Source organism: Chamaea fasciata, unplaced genomic scaffold, assembly GCF_029207755.1.
Source record: "Chamaea fasciata isolate MVZ Bird 193981 ecotype frontalis unplaced genomic scaffold, bChaFas1.0.hap1 SCAF_2, whole genome shotgun sequence".
Lineage (NCBI taxonomy): Eukaryota > Metazoa > Chordata > Aves > Passeriformes > Sylviidae > Chamaea > Chamaea fasciata.
The window spans coordinates 113,348,059-113,369,086 of record NW_027094087.1 but is presented as its reverse complement, the minus strand read 5'-3'; the positions used below and the strand labels follow the sequence as shown (position 1 = coordinate 113,369,086).

Here is a 21,028-nt window from a genome sequence, read left to right as displayed (position 1 = left end):
TCCGGGGCCGGGCAGACACGGGGGTCCAGGGAAAGGGGCGGTGAGGGATGCTATCCTCATCCCGCTGCCCGGGGCGCGCACAGGGTGAGCTTTGCTCCCCCTTTCTCTCCCCTTTTCCCCGGGTTGTCATTCCCCATCAGGAAAAACCCCATCCGAGGGTGCCTCAGTGCGGGTTTTTGGGCAGAGGGGGGGTGGATTTCTGTCCCTCTCAGCCAAGCAGAGCTGTGTTGTTGGTAATCGGGAGCGCCCGGCCGAACTTTCCCAGCGCCGGGAGGGACTGGCGCTGCTCTGACACGATTCCCACCTCCCGCTCCCTCCCATCCAAAATACCCCCAAATAAAGAAAAAAAACCAAACAAAACATTTCCAGCCAGCTCCTAACCTGCCCTGCCCTTCCGATAGAGCCGCAGCGGTTCAGTGGGTCTGTTACCCACGGGGGAGAGGGAGGGAGGGAGGGAGGGAGGCAGGGACAGGGAGGGAGGGAGAGAGGGAGGGAGGAGGGAGAGAGGGAAGCGGCGGGCAGGGAGTTCAGGTTACCGCTGCCGCATCGGCGCCTTCCTTCGCTTCTGGCTCCGAGGATGAGCCCCCGGCTGGGGCCGGCCGGGCTGCGGGGGGACAGCGGGACCCCCGGGCGGGTGTAGCCGGCGATCCCGCCGGGAAGAGCCGCCCGCCGCCGGAGGATGCGCCGCGGGCTCCCGGCGTGAGCAGGTGCCTCTTCCTTCGGCCAGCTCCAGGTAGGACCGCGAGCAGGGGCTCCCTTCAGCCCGGGATGTGCCCCCGGAGCCGCGTCTCCCACTTTCCCAAACTCTGCGGCCGCCGCGGTGGGTGGGGAGAGGGAGAGGGGAGGGGGCTGCAGGTGTGACCCTGCTGGGAAACCGGGGTCAAAATCCAGATCTCCCTATCCAGGGATGTCCCCAGCAGTGCGTGGCCCCACGGTGGCCTCCGGACTGTGAGGTCCGTCCGCTGGTAAAACGGGTTATCGTGGTAATTGGCACCAGGGCGGACTGATTTGGGGGTGAAATCGTGGTAATGAGCAATCTCACTTACCAGATTTCATGGGTATTTCACTCGGGGGAACATTTGGGCAGCCCCACATAAAGACCGGGATCAGTCAGGACAAAGCCAGGACAGCGTTCTCCTTCCTGTCCTGCTGGGAGCTTGGATAAAATGCTGAAAAAAAGAAGGTCCACGAGGCACAGGTAAGTAATTAAAAAAGCAGCCACTGGACCTGATCCCACAAACATTTCTGTGTACAATCAGCACTTTTAAAGCCAAGTAGTTATTGACAAAGGATTTGCCAGCATGAGGGCCCCATGGTTGGATTTGTGTTATTTTGCCCAGGAAGAATTTTCCTCCCAAAGTACCAGACTTGATGCTTTAACAGACACATGAATGTAAAGACTGAGTTCAACTAAGTTGAAGGAGTACAAAGTTCCAAACACCAAAAATGACTGTGCCAAGAAACAAAAGGGCAAAGCAGGCTCACCTGCTCTAAGTGCTCCCCCAGCTTAAAATAGGGGAAAAAACCCATCTGCAAGGTAACATCCTGACAGGTCCTCATCCTACAGTGATATATCATCAGGACTGAGCAGCAGTCGAAGACTTAGAAGTGATATTGGAATATCTTTAGTGGCAATTTTTCCCATTTTGAATGGCTGGGTTTTTTTGTACAACCTGCATAATTATCACTTTTCTTCAGTGCTGTTTTACTTCTTCTTTCATGGATCTTGAGACTGTTTCCAAGGGAGAAGAGCAAGATCCTCATTCTATCTGAAATGCCATTTTCAGTTTTATCTCTCTTTTGCATTAAGATGAGAAAAAACAACAAGAAGTGAATTGTGAAAACAACTTGTGAATGAGGCTGCAATAAATAATTTGGTTTGGGGGCACAGAATTTTTGAAGAAGGGTGCTTCTATAACTCAGAGAACTGGACTTTTGGAGTCCTGGCAGTGGCAACAATAGCCTAAGGAAGAGATTTCGTCATTGCTGTGTTTATGAAGATGAGAGCAAAGTGAGTTGGATTTTATTCCTGTTCAGCACAATGAAGCACATGGGTTTACACAGGGTCAGGTTGCTCTGATTCATCCCATTGTGGACAGTTGCTTATCTGTGCTGAGATCTGGGGTTTGGAATAGAGCAAGTAGGATAAAATTGCTGATTCATGAGGCCAGTCTGAAATAAGTTAAAAATGCCCATTAGCATCAGTGATAAAAAGAATATGGGGATATTGTAGGAATAGAGGAAGCATTAGAAGAAGAGTCTATTAGCATTGGAGAGAAATCCAGAGAGGGGTGGTTGGTACTCAGCAGGTGAAGGGAGGACAAAGGCAGGAGGAGAAGGCTTTTAGGCTGAATGTTTGGGGGAAAAAAATACTACCAAGATGAGAGAGAAGGAGGGAGTGCCCCAGGGCACTGCTCTTTTCCCTGCCTGTGAGTGAGGATGCCCTTGGCTGGCTGCCTGCCAGCTCTGTTTGCATCACTGGTGCCAGTGCATTAAGTCAAAAGTGTCCAAATATGCTCCTAAGAAGGACACAAAGCACCTGCAGTGGGGGTTGGACTGCACTGGGTGTCCTGTACGGTGTCTCTGCATTGATGGTCCGAGCTCTACAACAGGACACTTCCAGCCCCCACTGCAGCATCTTTCTCCATCCTGGAAAAAGGATCTGGCCTTACTAAATACCCAAACTGAACATTTTTGTGGCAGTTTAAGGGCCAGGATTCATCCTGAGAATTTTGCAGGTGGCTTGGAAAAGCAAGCTGATATTTTAAAATAGAAGCAGGCTTCCTTAGCTTGGCTTAAGTCCCTGGGAATATATTTCTTTTTGACTCCTCAGTTTCAGCACTTATTTCCTGTGACATTACCAGAGCAGCAACATCTCTTGCCAAACTGTTTTGGTTTGAGTCACTCTAAGACACAAACTTTTTTTGCTGGTTTTGAGAGCAAAATTGCATTTTGGTCTGAGGAGGCTTTTTTGGCTTTTCAAAACAGATGTTATGAGCAAATGCTCATGGTTGGGTTGATGAGATCAAGGTGCATTAAGAGCTAATGGCTCTTGTTTTTTTTTGTTTTGTTTTTTTTTTTTTTTAAATAAGGAGGAAGATGCATCCTCTGGTTCAAAAGATTCCTGTGCCACAAAGGCCTTCCCTCTTGCCATGATCTTGATTTTCCTTTAGGCATCTGGGTCGGGACAGAGGCAGAACCCAGGGACACCTGGTCTGAGCCACTGTAACCATTTTAATAATGGAAATTTCCACACCCAAGGTGACACTCCTGTATCTGAGCTGAGAACACTTTTCTGAGTGGATGAGGCCCACAAACGTTTGTCTTCTCCCTGTAAAAATAAAGATGCAGCTATTAAATGGATGAGTGTTGCCTGCAGAACTCCCCCTGTGCCTGTGCTCTGCCTCTGGGGGAGCGGCTGTGTTGAAGTTGTGTTTATACAATCTACTGGGACTGTGGTTAACTGCTGGTAAATCAACATAAAAAATATGACCCTGAGGAGGAAATGGTGCAAATGTGCCTCTGAAGGGGTGAGGTGAACGAGTTACTGTGGGTCAGGTGGCTCTTCTGAAATTGCTTCATAGCACGATGGGGCAAAGAAGTGAAACTTGGACGGGCTCTTGTGCAAGTACAGAATTTTTTCCAATTTATATTTTAATGTTTCTCTCTTTTTTTTTGACCGTGGTTTTTCTTTGATTGCTGTGAAAAATGTTTCTCTGCTTATTATAGCTCTGCCAGTGTTTAGGCCATGTTTTCCATGCCCTTGAGAATACAGTTGTATGCATATATCTGTATAGATGATAAATGGTATTTCTTTTGGCTTATATTAATCTAGAATGTAACTCTAATTTCTCAATCTAATTTTTATTTCTCTAGAAAATTCATAACTTCACTGTTGTTTTTCTGGACATCTTTTTTTTTTTTTCTTTTAATTATTCTTAATTCCCTCCTTATTAAAACCCAAAGTGGTAAATAACAATCAGCCCAACCTTTTACAAAGAAAATTCAATCTGCTGGTGGAGTCACAGGGTCAATCAGCTAAATGGGTATTAGTAACATAATGACAGAGCATAAGCCAGGCAACGTAGTAGGATTTGCAAATCCATAACAGTAATGCTCCTTTTCTATCTGTTGTCTAATTGATGGCTTAGGGACTTCTGCCCTGGGTCTGTGACAGAGTCACTCCCTGGCCATAAAAACATTGTGGCCTTTCTGGAGAACCAAAGGCTCATTTTAAGCATGGAAATCTTAAAAACAAACCCCAAGCCTAAGACCCCTTTTTTTCCCATGCAGATCCCATCACAGCAGACCTGGGAGGAACTGGGAAAGCAAACCCCCTCCCACCAGAGTAGCATTGCGGAAAAAAGCGAGAGAAGAAACAAAGAGACAAAAATAATCAAAACAAAAACACTACAAAACAAGAAAACAAACAAAACCCCAAAACCAACCAAAAAGAAAAACATACAAAAAAGCCCCCCAACGCCTCCAAAAAAACCAACCCAAAAAAAAAGAAAAAGAAAAAAAAAAAAAGAGAGAGGATCTGGCCATAAAACATGAGCCCAGCAACTCAGTGCTGAAGTGAAAGGAACCTGTGTGTGTGGAAAAGAGGAACAGTGTCTTGCTCTGTCTTGCTGATGGACTGACAAGGAGACACCATGCTGAGAGCAGAGGCTGGTGAGAGGGATATCAGAGGGAAAAAAGGTTCAGTAAGGGCAGCACAAAAAGTTTTTCCCTTGTCCTGCACTTGTTTTGGGTTTCCACCCTTTTTGCCTGCCAGTTTGGGTGAGCATGCTGTGAATACCTAAAACTGGTGACCCAGCCACTGCTGAACCCATTGCATCACCAGAAATGCCATTTTGGAGAGCTCCAGACTGGCCCCTGCTCCTCTGAAAGGCTCGCATTTAGGAAAAAACTAAATGTTTCCCACTATTCTTGACATTTTCTTATTATCTATGCGTGCTTAATCCTTCTCTGTGTCATGCTGAGCTTATGAAAAAGCAATTTAGGGGCTTTATTCCAAGGAAAATTGTGAGTTAGCAGCTTTTGCTAGTCCTTATACCAGGGCATGTGTTACTTGCAGTGATTAGGAAAGGGAAATGGGAATAACGCTGCTGACTGGAATTGTGTGGGATTTGAGGTTGGAGCTCCTGGTCACACTCTTAAGTCATGCCTCTGATTTTGGGGCTGCAGCTGTTTGAGTCATTTTTCAAAGCAGGGACTCTTGCAGGTGGTCCAAAGCACTTTGGGTTTTTCCCTGGCTGATGTGTGTGACCTCAGTGTGAAACATCACCAACCATCCACTGAACCCGACTGGAACTTTGCCCCAGAAAAGTTAAGAAAAATGTTCTTCTTTAAATTGATATTTCTAACCTGTTCCTCAGGGGGAATCCAGACCTACTTCCCTGTCTCTGCCTCAGGCCAGACTGCCTTCCCTGAACTATATGGCACATGGCCCTGATCTCTTGGTGCTGTTCAGATAATTACGCTCATTAACAGACCTAAAGGAGATGTCAGGTTAATTTTGATGCAGTAATTAGGCTTTAGCACAGAAGCTACCATGGCTTGATTTCTGGGAAGCACAGAGGAGTTCCACCAGAGTCAGTGGTGTGAGCAGAGAGACCCTAAAGCCAACCTGCTGCCCATGGCAGGACCTGGGAGGGAGTTTGTGCCACTGGTGGAATTAGGGACTTGCAAAATAGAGATTGCTGTGGTTTGGGATTAGGATCCCAGACTTTGGCTACCTTCTTCATAGGGTCCCAATGATAAATAACATAGAGAACAAACATTTTCAGCTCCCCTGAAGCTGCTGAATAGAGCTTAAAAACTAACGGGGGGGAAAAAAAAAAGTAAAACCATGTCAAAGCATGCCCAGAGGATGATAAATATGTCTGAGACCAGTGGGGAAACAGATAAAGGGGCCTCCAGTGGGTTTTTGGCAAATGATGTAAAAAGAAGCAACAGAAAGGAAGTTAGAAACATTTAATCCTGCCAGTTTTGGTTTCATTTCTGCTGAACCTACAGGGGAGGACTGTCTGGTGTCCCCTGAGGCTTTAGGATTTTTTTGCGCTGGCACCAGGGCTTTCCTGGAGAAAATCACAGATTTCCCCCAGATTCATTTGGGACACAGGTAGGATCCCATTGTGACATTAAGGCATTCTCTTGAGTTTGGGAATCCCGCCCACATAAGACACCTGAAAATAGTTAGTTTGGAATTGGTTGTTTTAGAATTTAATATCTTGAAGTTGGGTTACTTTGATATTTTGAAGCTTGATGTTCTGGTATTTTGAAGGAGAATGATTTTCGTATTTTGGAACTTGGTATTCTAATATTTTGAAACTGTGTTACTTTGGTATTTTGGAACTTGGTATTTTAGTATTTTAAATATGTGTTACTTTGGTATTTTAGAACTTAGCATTTCGGTATTTTAAAACAGAGATTTTGAAAACTGGTTTTCTCATATTTTAGTGGAATAGCTACCAGCATTTAGATTGTCAATAAAAAAAGAAAGTTTAAGACTTAGCTGTAAAGTCCCGTGCATAGAGAGCGGAAAAGGCCAGCTGCAGGCATAGATAGGAAAGAAATAAAGATAAGTAAATGTTTGAGAGGAAGATAAAAGTCTCCTAGCTCTTATTTTCACAGGACAATCCTCAGATGATATTAGAATAAAACCACCAAAAATCCAAGAAAGGGATGGTTTTATGACAGGTAAACTACTTGATGTTGCATGTGCAGTGTATCAAAATGTGCATATCCCCAAAAAATTAAAGAAAAAATAAAAAGGAGAAAACTAAATAGAAAATTATAGCAATTATAAAAGAAAACAGCCAAAAATTCTTCCCCCCAGGGAGGAGTCTTGTAACAAGGGAAGGGGCTCACTTCCTCCATCTTTATTAGGAATATTGGGAACTAATAAATCCACATATTACCAAAAAAATATAAATATTGGAAGTGGGATTATCTTCAGGTAAAACCCAAGACTCCTCCAAACTCTCTCATGGCAATGGCAGAGCCTCTGGTAACAGCCACACTAAGAAATGAAAACCTGGAATTTTTAGTAGGCACAGGAACCAATTATTCAGTATTAAATACCCTGCAAAGGAAGTTTTGTGATCCTCCCTCACAATTGTTGGTGCCACTGGAACTCAAGAACTACACCTCTTTTTCAAACCAGTTAAGTTCAAACTAGGAAAATTATAAATAACCCATCAATTTTTGTACCTGCCTAACTCTCCAGAGCTGTTATTAAGAAAAAACTTACTGGCAAAATTGAGTGCAAATTAGGTTTCAGGAAGGAGACATTCAAATTAAAATCTCTGAGAGTAAACACATGTAAACTTCAATTTTTATTCTACACTGACTTCCCAATCTGAACCTATGCAAAAGAAAATTAAGGGTGCCGTAATCCCCATTGTGTGGCCCAGGGAGATTCCTGGAAAATGAAAAAGAGCAGAACCTGTGAGAATCAAATTAAATCAGACACAGGCCTGGTAAGACAAAACCAATATCCTTTAAAATTAAAACATTGAAAAGGCTCATTATTTTGCCAGTCAAAAATGTTAATAGTAAAAATTATCAGTTAGTACAAGACTCATGAGCAATTTATAAAATTGCTAACTAATCCAAAAATTGCTAAGTCACCCAAAACACTCATAACCACACTAAAAAAGAAAAAAAAAAGTAAACAAACAAATAAATAAATAAATTTGGAATGGTTCACTGTAATAGATTTAAAGGAATTTTGGATTATTGGTCCACTCTTTATATGGACTTTTAAAACTGCCCATAAAGACTTTATTATCTGGCCTGATGATACTTGGGCTGCTTTCAAATGACTTAAAAAGCATTAATGAGGTCTCCAGCTTTGGGATTCCTAGATCCTGGCAAATCTTTTGAATTATTCCCTTATGCCAAGGATGGCCCAGCTGTTTGTGAGCAGTCAGAGCTACAGAGCTGCAGAGTCAGATATTAAACCAGAATATAGAACAAAATTTTGTCAGTTCATCAAAGCATTATATTCTAAATTTCACCCTGGTGGATGGGCAGTCACCCCTGCTGGACAAGTAATAGTTTCTGAGAGAATAAAGTAGTGATAGAAGCTATCAAATGTAGTAATTCTTCTGGGGATTACTGGCAAATTGATGTTACAGAACTTCCATGCAAAGAGATCTGTAAATATCTTTTGGTGGATCCCTTTTCTGGGTGGCCTGAAGCCTTTCCCCGTTGCACCAACATGGCAAAAGAAGTAGTCAAAATATTCCTAAATCAAATATCTCCGGAGCTCCTCTAGGAATGTCATCAGACAGAGGGTCTTGTTTTATAGCAGGAATAGTGGGACAAGTTAGCAAGGCCTTGGGAATCCAGTGGGATTTACACACTCCATGATGGTCACAAGCCAGTGGAAAGCCAGAAAGAACGAATTATACTATTAAGCTTAAATTATTACACCCAACCAGAATAAAACTGAGGAAAAAGAATGAATAACCTTGCAACTGAAGCATTGCTCACATCTGTAAGATGCATCTTAATGGTTCACCAAAATTTTTGTTTGCCAAAAACACCTTTAGAGTTTCATGGAGAGATTAGTCTTGAAAATTCCTATGGAAATTTAGAGTGTCTAAAAATATTAAATGTAACTAATTGCTGGTATATTATCCAGGAATGTTGGTAGGAATGAGGCTCCACAGAACCACATGACCTTAAGGAAAAATGTGCTATTATAGGACAAGAATGTTGCACTTCCATCAGGGATGGGTTTGAACCCCAGCAGACAAAAATCGATAGAAAAAGCAATAGAAGAGTGGCAGAAAGAAGAAAACTCTTTGATGAGGTTGGCTTAAATCATGGCTGGAGACTGCCACAAAATGCACTTGTGGCGGTCATTTGTAACCATTGCAGAGTGTTTACTTGTTTGTGTTCAATGTCAGAGTTGTTGTAACACTTTGTGGTGAAAAATGAACCATCGTGACTTGTTTAAAAGAGAGTCTCAAGAAAAAGGAGGGATTTGAAAAATAACAAAGAGAATTAAAAAAAATCAGCTCCCCTTAAGCTGCTGGGAGAGAGCAGTCTTTTTTTGTGTGTTCATTTCAGGTGAGTGTGAGAAGAGGCTGCAACTCCCACATGGTTTGGTGCCAGGATTCCATGCAAGCCACAGCTGCAGAGACCATGAAGCGCCAATCAGTTTAAGAAAAGTCTCTGGGATATGAAACAGGAAAATTTTTGGCAGTGTCTTCCAAGAGGAGATGGAAAAAGCTTTGAGACAATTAAAAACTATGATTTCTGACTGAGATCACAGAGAAAAATCAGGTATAACGTCATGCAAAAGGACTTTACATAAAACTAGAAAGATTTGTTTGCATGCAAAAAGGGGATGGGGGGAGGGGTGAGCATCTCAGGGTTAAGGAGACAATACCAGGGTGATTTAATTCCCTGGTACAAAAACTTCAGTACTCCAAGGAACTGCTCTGCCTGCACTAATCTAAAATGGTTTTAGTCTTCAGGATTCTCCCTGTTCATCTGAGAACAGGGGTGGAATGGATGGTTTTTGAAGAAAAATGGCCTTGGCAAGAGAAAGCAGCTTGTTTCTCCTGTCACCCCTTTCCCTTGGAGTTCTCACAGTGAATGCCAGGTTGGACACTGGGGCTTGGAGCAGTCTGGGACAGTGGAAGGTGTCCCTGCCCATGGCAGGGGTGGCACTGGATAATCTTCAAGGTCCTTTTCAACCCAAACCATTCCATGGTTCTTCTTATCAAGGCCACTGTCCACCCTTGATCCTTACACAGGAGAGGATACATAGATGTGTGTGCCACTTGCAGAGCTTCTAAAATGCTGCTCACAATTTGCATGCGTTTGCAAACATTTGCATTGCCCAGCTGTTTGTGTTTGTGTGTTTATGTGTGTGTACACGTTGTGCTCCTTCACTCATGGGCTGAAAGGGGAAGGCAATCTGGTTCTGGAAAGGCAGAATGGTAAAGGTGAGAGGCCGCTCACCCAGCTGACCAAAACAAGGATCTTTTTAATTTAATTTTATTTTTTTTAAAGATCTGTTAGCAATGCTGAAAACAAAAAGTAAATAGTGGTCACATTGCATTAGTCTGATTCTACCAAAATCTTGTAAAATGGTTGTTGTGTGTTATGGCACCTTGCACTTGGATATTTGTGAAAAGGTTTTAATGGTTTTTAATAGAATTTTGCTCTCCATTGTTTTCTTACTTCAGTGTTTGGTTTGTACATGTTCTGGAATTTCTGTAGCAGAGAAATATCAGACTCTCAGTCTTTTGTGAGCTGGTGACAGGAACAAACCTCTTGTACATTTCCATTGTCAACCTCAAAACAACATCCTGTCCTGAAACACACAATTCAGGATACTCATGTGCTTCCTCCCAGGCCACTGAAGAATGTGAGAACAGATGCAGAGCATATTTTTGTATAATCTTTTGTATATACATATAATATAACTGCATATGTATAATCTCACACAATTCTACATCCGTATTTAACTAAAGCAGTTGTAAAGTTAATTACATGACTACTGTGAGCTATAAATACAAGCAAAAATCAGATCTGAGGAATACTCTATTTAAGGAAAAAGTGAATTGAAATACAAATGCCAGAAGAAATATGAACTTTTGAAATATTTTCAAAATTCATTAGTGAACCATTGCAAAAATGTACTTTACTGTGGGAGCAATGCCAGTAAACCAAGACTCCAATTCTACTTGTTTCATGCTTTTGAGAATTCCCACTGAAGTCAATGGGGCTATTCTTGGGGGTAAAATGAGCTGGATTTGGATCTAGGAACACCTGGCTGGACTTTCAAATGAACTTAAATCCTGCAATGCAAAACCTTTGATTTCCTGGAACAGGGAATTTGAGCAAAAGGAAGGCACTAATGTGAATTTGGGGGAGTCTACACAGAACATTCCTGGTCGGAAGGCAGAGATCAAATTTCCACGAAATCTGCAGCTCTGGGCATGGTTAATTTGGTTTGCTGTGTTTTTAGCTGGGAAGCCAGATACAATTCTTTGTTAAGAAGGGGGAAGGTGGAAGGTGGAAGGGGTCCCCTTCTACCTGGTAAAAATTGCCCCATCCTAGTGCTCTAAAATAGCAGTAGGAGAGACTGTGGCTTACTGGAATGAGCAACTCAAGCCTTAAACTCCTCTCACCAGGTTAATTTATGGAGATGTGTAACATTTTTGGCACTGTAAGGATTTGGGGTTTGCTTTGATGATTTTTCTCTCACCCAAAATTTTTATTAGATATATAACCAGATGTCCAGCTCATTAATCTCTTACAAGGTTAAATAGGTGAACATTGTTGTTATTTGGATCTTTCTCACTTAAAAAGGGGAGGGAAATAGGGCAAGCCCTTTCTCACCTCAGCATGTCCTAGTGAGTCACTCAAACTCTGCACAAGCTGAAGCATCCAAGTAAAGTGACCCACTGCTGTTTTGGTTCTGTTCTTTTCTTTTTTTCAGAGCAGCTGACCCAGCTTCAAAAATGTGACTCATGGCCCCTCCAGGAAAAAGATCAGGAGCAGTTGCTGGGTTGGGGCAAGAGCCCCACAGGACACAAAGGTGATGAAGATGAGAGGAACCTGGCTGAGCGTGCCACTTGGACAGCTGCTGGCTCTGGGACACAGGCACAAATGGAGAAACATGGTATTTAATTTAAAAAAAAAAATCACTGTTATTCTCTGCCCTCTAAAATGGATACATAAATCTGCTCCTTCTCTGGCCCTGGTGGGTCTAAACTTGGTTTGTAGGATGCTGAAAACGGGGAGGAGGTTTGAAGCGTCAGCCTGGGTAACCTGGTGCCGGTGGACATGCTTGTGTGGATTTCTGAGGACACACTTGCTTGGAGGGCAGATTCAAGTTAAGCCCAAGTGTGAATCTGCCAGCAGAACATCTCGTGGGGGTGACAGGAGGAGAAATGCATGTGGGTCACATGGGTGAGTGCCCTCAAACAGGCAGCTTTCTATTAGTGCTGACCTGGCTTTAAATCCCTGTACAGGGAGTTGGGAGCGGAGCACTGAGAGGAACCAGAGATTATTTTTACGGATGTGCCGCTCTCTCTTTTTCCTTTCAGATGGATTCCAGAAGGTTCAGGCTGTTTGTCTGCCTGGTGGGGCTCAGCAGTGCCAGCTTCTGGGTTTTCTACAACTGGCTCGAGTTCTGCATGTCCTGTGAGAGCAGCCAGGGTTACACCTTCCCCACGGAGACTTTCAGGAGGGTCGAAGGGAACTTCTCACAGCTCCCAGACATTGACTGCCACAAGAACCCTCCTTTCCTTGTCCTGCTCGTGGCCTCCTCGTCCCAGCAGGTGGATGCCAGGATGGCCATTAGGCACACCTGGGGCAAGGAGAGGACTGTGGCTGGGAAGCGCATGGTGACGTTTTTCCTCCTGGGGAGCCCTGTGGATCCCAGCCAGCAGGCTGGCATCGCTGCTGAGGGCCAGAGGCACAGAGACATCATCCAGAAGAACTTTACAGACACTTATTACAACCTGACCCTGAAGACCATGATGGGAATTGAGTGGATTCACAGGTTTTGTTCCCAGTCCAGCTTTGTGATGAAAACCGACATGGACGTGTTTGTCAACGTTTTTTACCTCACTGAGCTGCTTCTGAGGAAAAAGAAGGTGGCTGGATTCTTCACAGGCTTTTTAAAACTGCACGAGTACCCCATCAGGACAAGAGGGAGTAAGTGGTATGTGAGTAGGGAAGAGTATCCAGGAACGACCTACCCACCCTTTTGTTCTGGGACTGGATATGTTTTATCCAGCGACGTGGCCAGCCAGATCTATAACATTTCTGAGAGTGTTCCATTCATTAAACTGGAGGATGTGTTCATAGGACTGTGCCTTGACAAATTAAAGATTCGGCTGGAGGAGCTCCACTCGGAGCAGACGTTTTTCCCAGAAAGGATCAGGTTCTCTGTTCCTCGCTTTAAGAAAATCGTGACGTGCCACGGAATAAAACCATCTGAGCAGCTGAGCTACTGGAACCACTTAGTGGCAGGAACTCAAGGAGGAGTGCTCTAGCACCTACCCTGCTCCATTTAACAAACTGAAATTCTCTGCTTTTACAGGGCTGCTCCCCACTTCAGCAAACTCCCAATTAACTCCAGCTCCAGCACGTTAAAGACTTTTGAAATGGTTATTTTAATCACAGAACCAGAGAATTGTTAAGGTTGGAAAAGACCTCCAAGATCATTGAGTCAAACCTTTGACTAAACACCACCTTGTCAACTAAAGCAGAGCACTGAGTGCCATGTCCAGTCATTCCTTGAACACCTCCCTGGGCAGCCCCTTCCAGTGCTAACCACACTTTCTGTGAAAAAAAATCCCTATTTCTGCCCAAGAACATGCAAACCTCCTTCTCTCCCACTCATCCCACCTCTGTGCATCCTTTCTCTACACAAGTTACAATTATTGCTTTTTTTTTTTTCCCTGAAACATTCAGGCCTGCTAACCTCCCCTCCAAATCTTGCTGCCAGAGGCGTGGGAACATTTCTGCTGTGCCAAACAAAAAGTCAAAGCACTTTTGTTCAGAGAATAAAATCCTCACCATCTTCCTGGTCGCCCTCGATAAATTACTGCACCCATCTGTGCAGGCACTTAGGGAATGATATTTGTAGCTGTCAGCATGCTCCCTCCTGGCATAGGAAGACACAGTCTTGCCCTTGCAGCCAGCTCTGTGTGGGCTGAGCTGCATCCTGGCAGCTCCTTCAGTCACATCCCTCCTTCAGTCTACACCAATTTCTTTTGCAGGGATGGTAGAATTTGCCCATGCAATGCTCTTGGGACAGCCTTGGGCACTGCAGCTCACCTGGTGGACATGTAAAAGCTACTGCAGCTCTTTCCTTGTGTGTGCTTCCTGCTGAAAATAATCCGTGGTGGAGCCAGTGGAGGGTGTCCTGCTCTTCCTATTAAAATAGACCCCGGAGACATCTTTTATATTTATGTCTCACTTTGATTGCCTGAGAGCTGCTGTGAATGGTTTGCCAAGGCTGAACTAGAGTCACTTAGAGTGATTTTGACTTTTTTTTTTTTTTTTTCCAAAGAGAAGCTGGGTGTGTGAGGGAGAAGACAGGAGGATTTTTCTCTTTTGAACAAGACCTAGTGGGAAAATGTGCTCAAGTAATCATTCAGGCTGGGAGCCCTATTTCTTATTTCATTCCCAAACAAAGACTCATGAAATCTCTGGGATGATTATAAGTTTCAGAGATAAGGCATGGGGTCTTTACAGCAGATGCTGAAAAATCCTTCAGGGCTCTGAGGAGGAAGAAAGGAGTTCAGAAATCCTCCCTTATGCAATGCTTCTGTTTGATTTTCCTGCAGGCACAGGCAAGGTCAGTGTTATCAGCATGGAATGGCTGTAATGTCTCTGGGAAGTGTTTTTTCCAAAAAGCAGTGAAAGTGGAGCTGTTCCCAAGGGGAGCTGGGGAGATCTGACAGCCGGCATAGTAAAAGCATGGAAGAAAGACAGGAAAATAGATTTTATTTTGGTGTTATTTATTTTTATTGTTTCTTTTCATTGAAAAGGATTCTTCTTTCTTTCTTTGCAAATCCTTCTTGGTGAGGGTTTCCCAAGTATCTCATTTTACTTGCCTGTATCTGAAGGGCAGGATAAATATTTTCAGCAGGAAATTCTGGAGAAGTGTTTAATAATGGTCATAGTATCTTATTTATTTTCCTCTGGTGTAGAGTAACCAGAGATCATGCACTTATTTTTGACCACTGATGGTGAAAGAAACAATGTTTCTTTGTCAGAAGAGTGGCCTTTCTTAACTTTAGGCCTCTTTAATAAACTTTTAACATTTTATTTAAAGAATTAAAATATTTAAATAGCTCAATTTTACTTAAAATTCAGCTATTTTCTAAACACTTTTTCTGCCATCAGAAGGTGTGATGAGTCAGACTGATAAAGCCAAGCCAACATCTTTTTAATCACTATTCTTTCCATGTAATATGCAGAAATATCCTCGGTCATTCATTGCTCTTGTGTTATTCCTTAAATTTATGGCAAAATGGTGAGCAGAAATGAATGTGTCCTGGTTATTCCTAGCTCCCTGTCTTGAGGGGCAGAGATCTGTGAGCTGGGACAGCATCATCAGCCTGATGTTCTCTTCTTGTTCTCAGAGGTAATAATATAATAATGAATAACATAATAATAATAATAATAATAATAATAATAATAATAATAATAATAATAATAATAATAATAAATTTAAAAAAATCCTGCAGGCAATTCCACCTCTGTGCCTGGTAGTTTGTGGCTTTGCATCAGCATAAAAAAGTCACCCTCGATGCCCAAGTCCTGCTTGACCTCTTGGCTGTGTCTTTTATGTGAGTTCAGGAGTGTTCCCAATTTCTTGAATCCAGCTGCTAATTGTTCTCAGGAAGTCACTTCTGCAGACAACCTCTGTATTTTAGGGCTTAAATTCTAGTGGAAGGTGTCCCTGCCCATGGCAAGGGGGTGGAAATGGGTGATCTTTAAGGTCCCTTCCAACCCAAACCAAACCACTCTGTGGTTCTATGAAGTCCATCTCTGATGTGCCATTGGGAGCAAGGTCCTCAGGCATGGCCTAAGAAACCATCCTGACACCATTTTGGAAAGACAGGTGTCTGCTAAGGAAAGCAGGAGCCTCCCTGGAAGATGTAAACCCTCTCCCTCCGAATTATTATAATTTTGAAATTAAGGGGTTCTCGGGGTAAGATATGGGAATAGGAATAACAGTTCTTTACTAGGAAAATTAAAATAAAAACGTAGTAGTACAAAAAAAACCCAACAAAACAAAAAGAAAACACTGACAGAGTCAGAACACAACCTGACACCCTGTTGGTCAGGGTGTTGGCAGCAGTCCAATCAAGTCCTCCTGGAGTGACAGATGTGGTTCTGTTGGAGCAGAGATGATCCTGTAGAAGGGTGTAGTTTTCCTCTGAAGGTCCAGTGGTGCTGAGATGGGTCTGGCTTTCCTCTGGGAATCCAGTGCAAACAGGCTGTGCTGGTGTTCTGAATCTCAGGTTTTATCCAGGTAGGAATGCTTGGCTCTTCCCCCTGGGTGGAGCATCTCCCAATGGGATGATGTAATTGTATCAGCCATGCAGTGAGCCTCAATGGCCCATTAACAGCAGATATCACCTGGAGGGAGGATGGGTTGTGGAAGAGATAAAGAACACTGCCCCACCTGGTTTAACAGCTGGTAATAGAATACAAACTGGTTACATATTGCACTGCAACCTAAGACACCGTTTCCAGGGAGATGTGTTTGTAATTTCAAGTGACCTGTACAAGATGTCTCTGTTGCTGCCTTCACAATGTTTTGTCCCCACATCAGTCTCCAATGGACTGACTGTCCAGGAGCATTTAATTTGTCACTGCTGAAGCTCTGCTGAGGAACAGATGACTTCAGGCTGAAATGTCAGGGATTCAAGGAGCCTGCTCCTCTCCTCTTTTCAAAGTGGATTCCCAAGTGAATGCTTTTAGTTAGTTGCTGCACAGAATTTTCCTCAATGTAATGATTTTCTTGGTGTAAATCACTGTCAAAACTGACTTTTTCATTCACAGAACCATAGAATCATTTAGGTTGGAAAAGAACTGCAGCTTCACTGAGTCCAACCATTAACTCCCACAAGGTGTCCCTAAGCACCACATCTACACATTTTTGGAACACTTCCAGGGACAGTGATTCCACCACTTCCTTGGGCAGCCTGTTCCTGTGCTTGGCCACCCTTTCTGTGAAGAAATATTTCATAAATGCAATCTAAACCTTGTGCAACTTGAAGCCATTTTGTCTTGTCCTTTTGCTCTTTACTTGGGAGAAGAGACCAACCCCCATCTCACCACACCCTTCTCCCTCACATCAGGGAGTTGTGGAGAGCAATGAAATCCTTCCTCAGCCTCCTCTTCTCCAGACTAAACACCTTCCCTGCTCCCAAGGCTGTTTTGAATAAGAATATATATTAATTGAACAATTAATTACTTAAAACATAAAGTTACCCTGCTGGAAAATGTGATTTAAGAAAAAGCAGATGATTGCATGTAAGGCAAATCCATTTGTTTAAACAAAACCACTGTGCTAGTGAGTTAATATGTATCAGCTAAATTAAATTAGCTTTTGCAGCTGAGGCCTCAGAACATGAATTTTAAAACAATCAAAACAGTATTAGTGGCCTTTTGCAAAATTAGATGCATTTTCCTATGAAAGACCATCAAAACCAACCATAAATATAAGTAGAACTGTAAACACAGTACTGCAGTGTACATATACTTATTTTTTAAATTTTATATAGGCTCATGAAAGAATTAAGGCAATTTGAGGGCAGTTTATCTGCAGAAGTTGAGCACTACCCCAATGTTTTTATGCACTCTGGGTTAGAAGTTCATTAATTTATTTTTTTTTAATGAATAGGTTTGAAAATGTCATCTAAAAGTTACTCCACTGCTTCTTAGTAGGAAGGAGTACAGAAATCAGCAGAGCTGACAGTATCTTAGAGTTGGTTGCATTTCAGCACACTCTATTCTTCCATGATCAGTTTTTCAATGCAGAAAAATTAATACTTTTTTTTTTTCTCTTCACAACCCTAGTTCATCAACTAGCGTGTTCTCAGTTTAAATTAGGATTTTCAAATCTATGCACGAAGGATTTGGTCTCACAGCTCCTCTGACTCAGACTTATTGAGGAGGTACAGCCCTCTCAGACACTCCTGAAAATACAGGGTGGGTTTTGCAATGGAAGTTTTGCCTTATTTCAAAGTGGAAGGGGACAAAAGGGCTCCTGGTGTGTGCTGGATGTGACAGGAATGCTGCTCCTCATGGATTTGTGCAGGTGACAATGCAATGTCAATTTAAAACACGTGATAGTGTTTGGATTCTTTGCACAGAACATGAGAGTGTTGAGCCAACAGTTCCATGTTTGGTATTTTATTAGTAAAGAATTTTGCTACCACAGTTTTGTGTGTGTTCACTTGTTTTTCATGTTGTGAATGTATTAACATTTTGGGGTGGAGTCATGTCAGGGGGCTGGTTCCTCTTCCAGTTAAAATCAGTACAATTAAATAATCATAATAGAAATATGGAATCATTTAGGTTGGAAATGACATTTAAGATCATTGAGTTCAACCTTTAACCCTACACTGCTGAGCCCAGCACTGACCCATGTCCCCAAGTGCCACATCCACACAGCTTTTAAATGCCTGCAGGGATGGGGACTCCAGCACTGCCCTGGGCAGCTAGGCCAGGGTTCGAGCACCTTTCTGGGAAGAATTTTTCCCTACTATCCAATCTAAACCTCCCCTGGCTCAACCTGACACCATTTCATCCTATCACCCTGCAAGAAGGACCTGACCATCTCACTGCCCCTCCTGGCAGGGACTTGTGCAGAGCCACAGGGTCCCCCCTGAGCCTCCTTTTCTCCAGGCTCAGCCCTCTCCTGGGGCTCCAGCCCCTTCCCCAGCTCCAGCCCCTTCCCCAGCTCCCTTTCCTGCCCTGGACACGCTCCAGCCCCTCCAGGTCTCTCCTGCAGGAGCCACAACTGGACACAGCCCTGGAGCACAGAGGGACAATCCCTGCCCTGCTCCTGCTGGACACACAATTCCTCATCCAGCCCAGTGGCCTCTTGCCCACCTGGGCACCCCTGGGCTCGTGTCCAGCCCGTCACCAGCACCCCCCGGGCCTTTTCCAGCTTTTCCAGCCCCTCTGCCCATCCTGGAGCTCCACGGGGTTGTTGTGACCCAAAGGCAGGATTCAACACTTGATCTTGTTAAATCTGAATGTGAAACTGTTGGATTTTCTCCCCTTCTCAAAAATGACTTAGGAAATAGTGAGGGAATTGAAAGAAAAAGATGAATTTAACCATAGCTGGTACCTTTGGGAAGAACAAGAACCAAACTGAAACGATTTATCCCCCAGTGTGTGCCTGAGGATGGCTGCCATGATCCCTCTGGGACCTGGAAGTACAGGGCTATTCTCTTATCACTTAAAAGAGAAATGTGAAATAACTGAAGACAGATTGATTTTCAAACATAAGCAGTTAGGAACTAAAAACCATAAAGAGAAAAGTTCTCCCTTACTGCCTTTATCTTTTATTTCATCTTGCTTATATTTCTGATGTATTTTGCTTGGTTTTTTTTAACAGGTGGACTTTAATTCATTAGTTCATGACAGCAATATATTCCCAGAAATATCTACAAATATTGTCACAGGACTTAGACATATGCAGCACATAGGAGATCCAGCCTGAAAAAGCAGACTTGAATTTACACATGCTCTGGCTGAGCCAATAGAGACTTTTTTCAAAGCCTGATAATACAGGGGATTTGAGGCTGATTTTCAAAAGAGTTCACTTAAGTACATTTTCACCGAAAAATGTAATTAGATTATTTCAATGGTTGAGAAATAATGTTTCACATATTCAAAAATGCGTTATTTTTGTGGGTAAAAAGAAATAAATCCAAGTCCCTTTTCAGAATCTCTCCAAGTGAGCCGTGTACACAGCATTCCTTGCATTCAGCTACTGACCTAACCCGACCCTAGTTTAATTTATGCCTTTGGGTGTAGGGACAGAGGCCTGTAATCATCTTCCTGCTCCTCAGGAATCCCAGTTCCACTTACAATTCCACAATTCCCTTCCACAGAACTCCCGTGTACAGCCGGAGGCGCGGAATGCCATAAGTCAGCGATGTGGTGTGATTTACACCTCCAGCTCGTGGATCTTCCAGGCAGCTCTAATCCCTTCATGTTTAATTTAATTATTACTGCTGAAACAGCAGTTGTAAGTAAATGTTTGACTCGAGTACACAAAGGGACCCGCAGCTTTTACAGATCGTGCTGCTCGTAAAAGTCCAAAAGGGGAATTGAAGAGCAGAGAGAGCTGAGCTGGGAGCAGGGGCAGGATGTGGTGTGGGAGGGATGCTGCTGGGTGCTGACAGGCTGAGGAGGGGGTGGAACAGCTCAGGGTGAGGGGCTGTGAAGCACCTCAGCCCATTTTGGGAATGTCAGCCCCTTATCCTGAGGCCAAGGCCTGCGGGTGGGACTCTGGCGGGTTTCCTGAGCGACACCACCTTCAGCAACTTTGCTGAGGAAAGGGGCTGAGTGGGATATGGAAGAGGAAAGGAGTGGAGGCTTTATCCTTTAAAATGTCAGTCTTTACTGTACTCTTGAGATCTTTTAGCACTCACCAGTTCCCTCAGCTTTTAGGCAATCTCATTTTGTGTACAAGTGTTTCAAAGGAAATGACCAAAGAGAATCATGAAATCAGAGTGGTTGGGTTGAAAGGACCCTTTAAAGGTCATCCAGTCCAACCCCCTCTGCTGTGGGCAGTGACATTTTCCACTCAGTCAGAGCCCTGTCTACCCTGACCTTGAAGTTTTCCGAGGATTGGGAATCCACCACCTCTCTGAACAACCTGTTGTGGTTTTCACTCATTGTAAAAAAATTTCTCTCTCATATCTAATCTAAACTGACTCTCCTTCAGTTTAAAGCCATTACCCCTTGTCCTATCAGTACATGGCCTTGTAAAATATCCCTCTCCAGCTGTCTCTTGTAGCCCCTTCAGATAATGAAAAAGTACAATAACATTTCCCTGGAGATTTCTCTGAACAGCCCCAACTCTCTCAGCCTGAATATCAAAATAAAGTTCATTGCTGCTCTACAGGAGAAAGCCAAAATACAGCAGTGATTCTGCCACACAGAGAAATTGAATATCTGAAACCATCTCTGCCAGAGCCTTACTGCAAAAGGGCAGCTTTCAGTCACAGACCTGGTATCACAAACACAGTGAAGAGGAGATATTGATTTTAAAAAAAACCAACCCTGCCATTTCTACTTGGTGATCTTAACTGAATGCCCAAAGGGAGCAGCAAGATGTCAGTCACAGGGACATATTCCACAAAAATGCAAAACGGAAATAGCTCTCCCAACATCACACCTACTATTCTGGTAACAATCTGCTCTTTCATCATGGCAGTGCCACTCTGGATCATCCCTGTGGGTCAGGGGATTGGGGAATACCCATTAAAATTCTATTTTC

At 43.4% G+C, this 21,028-nt stretch overlaps 1 protein-coding gene across 3 annotated transcripts; it reads left to right on the top strand.

Moving 5' to 3' along the window:
* The first annotated feature begins 534 nt into the window (after positions 1-534).
* On the top strand, positions 535-17,949 carry B3GALT5 (beta-1,3-galactosyltransferase 5). 3 transcript variants are annotated; one of them, XM_066177144.1, is made up of 4 exons: positions 3,508-6,127; positions 9,088-9,303; positions 11,474-11,656; positions 12,084-17,949. In XM_066177144.1, exons 3-4 carry the CDS (start codon positions 11,576-11,578, stop codon positions 13,035-13,037), a joined length of 1,035 nt encoding a protein of 344 aa, XP_066033241.1. In that variant the 5' UTR covers positions 3,508-6,127; positions 9,088-9,303; positions 11,474-11,575; the 3' UTR covers positions 13,038-17,949. The 3 variants fall into 3 exon arrangements, with proteins under 3 accessions (XP_066033242.1, XP_066033241.1, XP_066033243.1); XM_066177145.1 differs by lacking the exons at positions 3,508-6,127; positions 9,088-9,303 and adding an exon at positions 535-733; XM_066177146.1 differs by lacking the exons at positions 3,508-6,127; positions 9,088-9,303 and adding an exon at positions 11,761-11,946 and having other exon boundaries at positions 11,599-11,656.
* Positions 17,950-21,028: the final 3,079 nt, after the last annotated feature.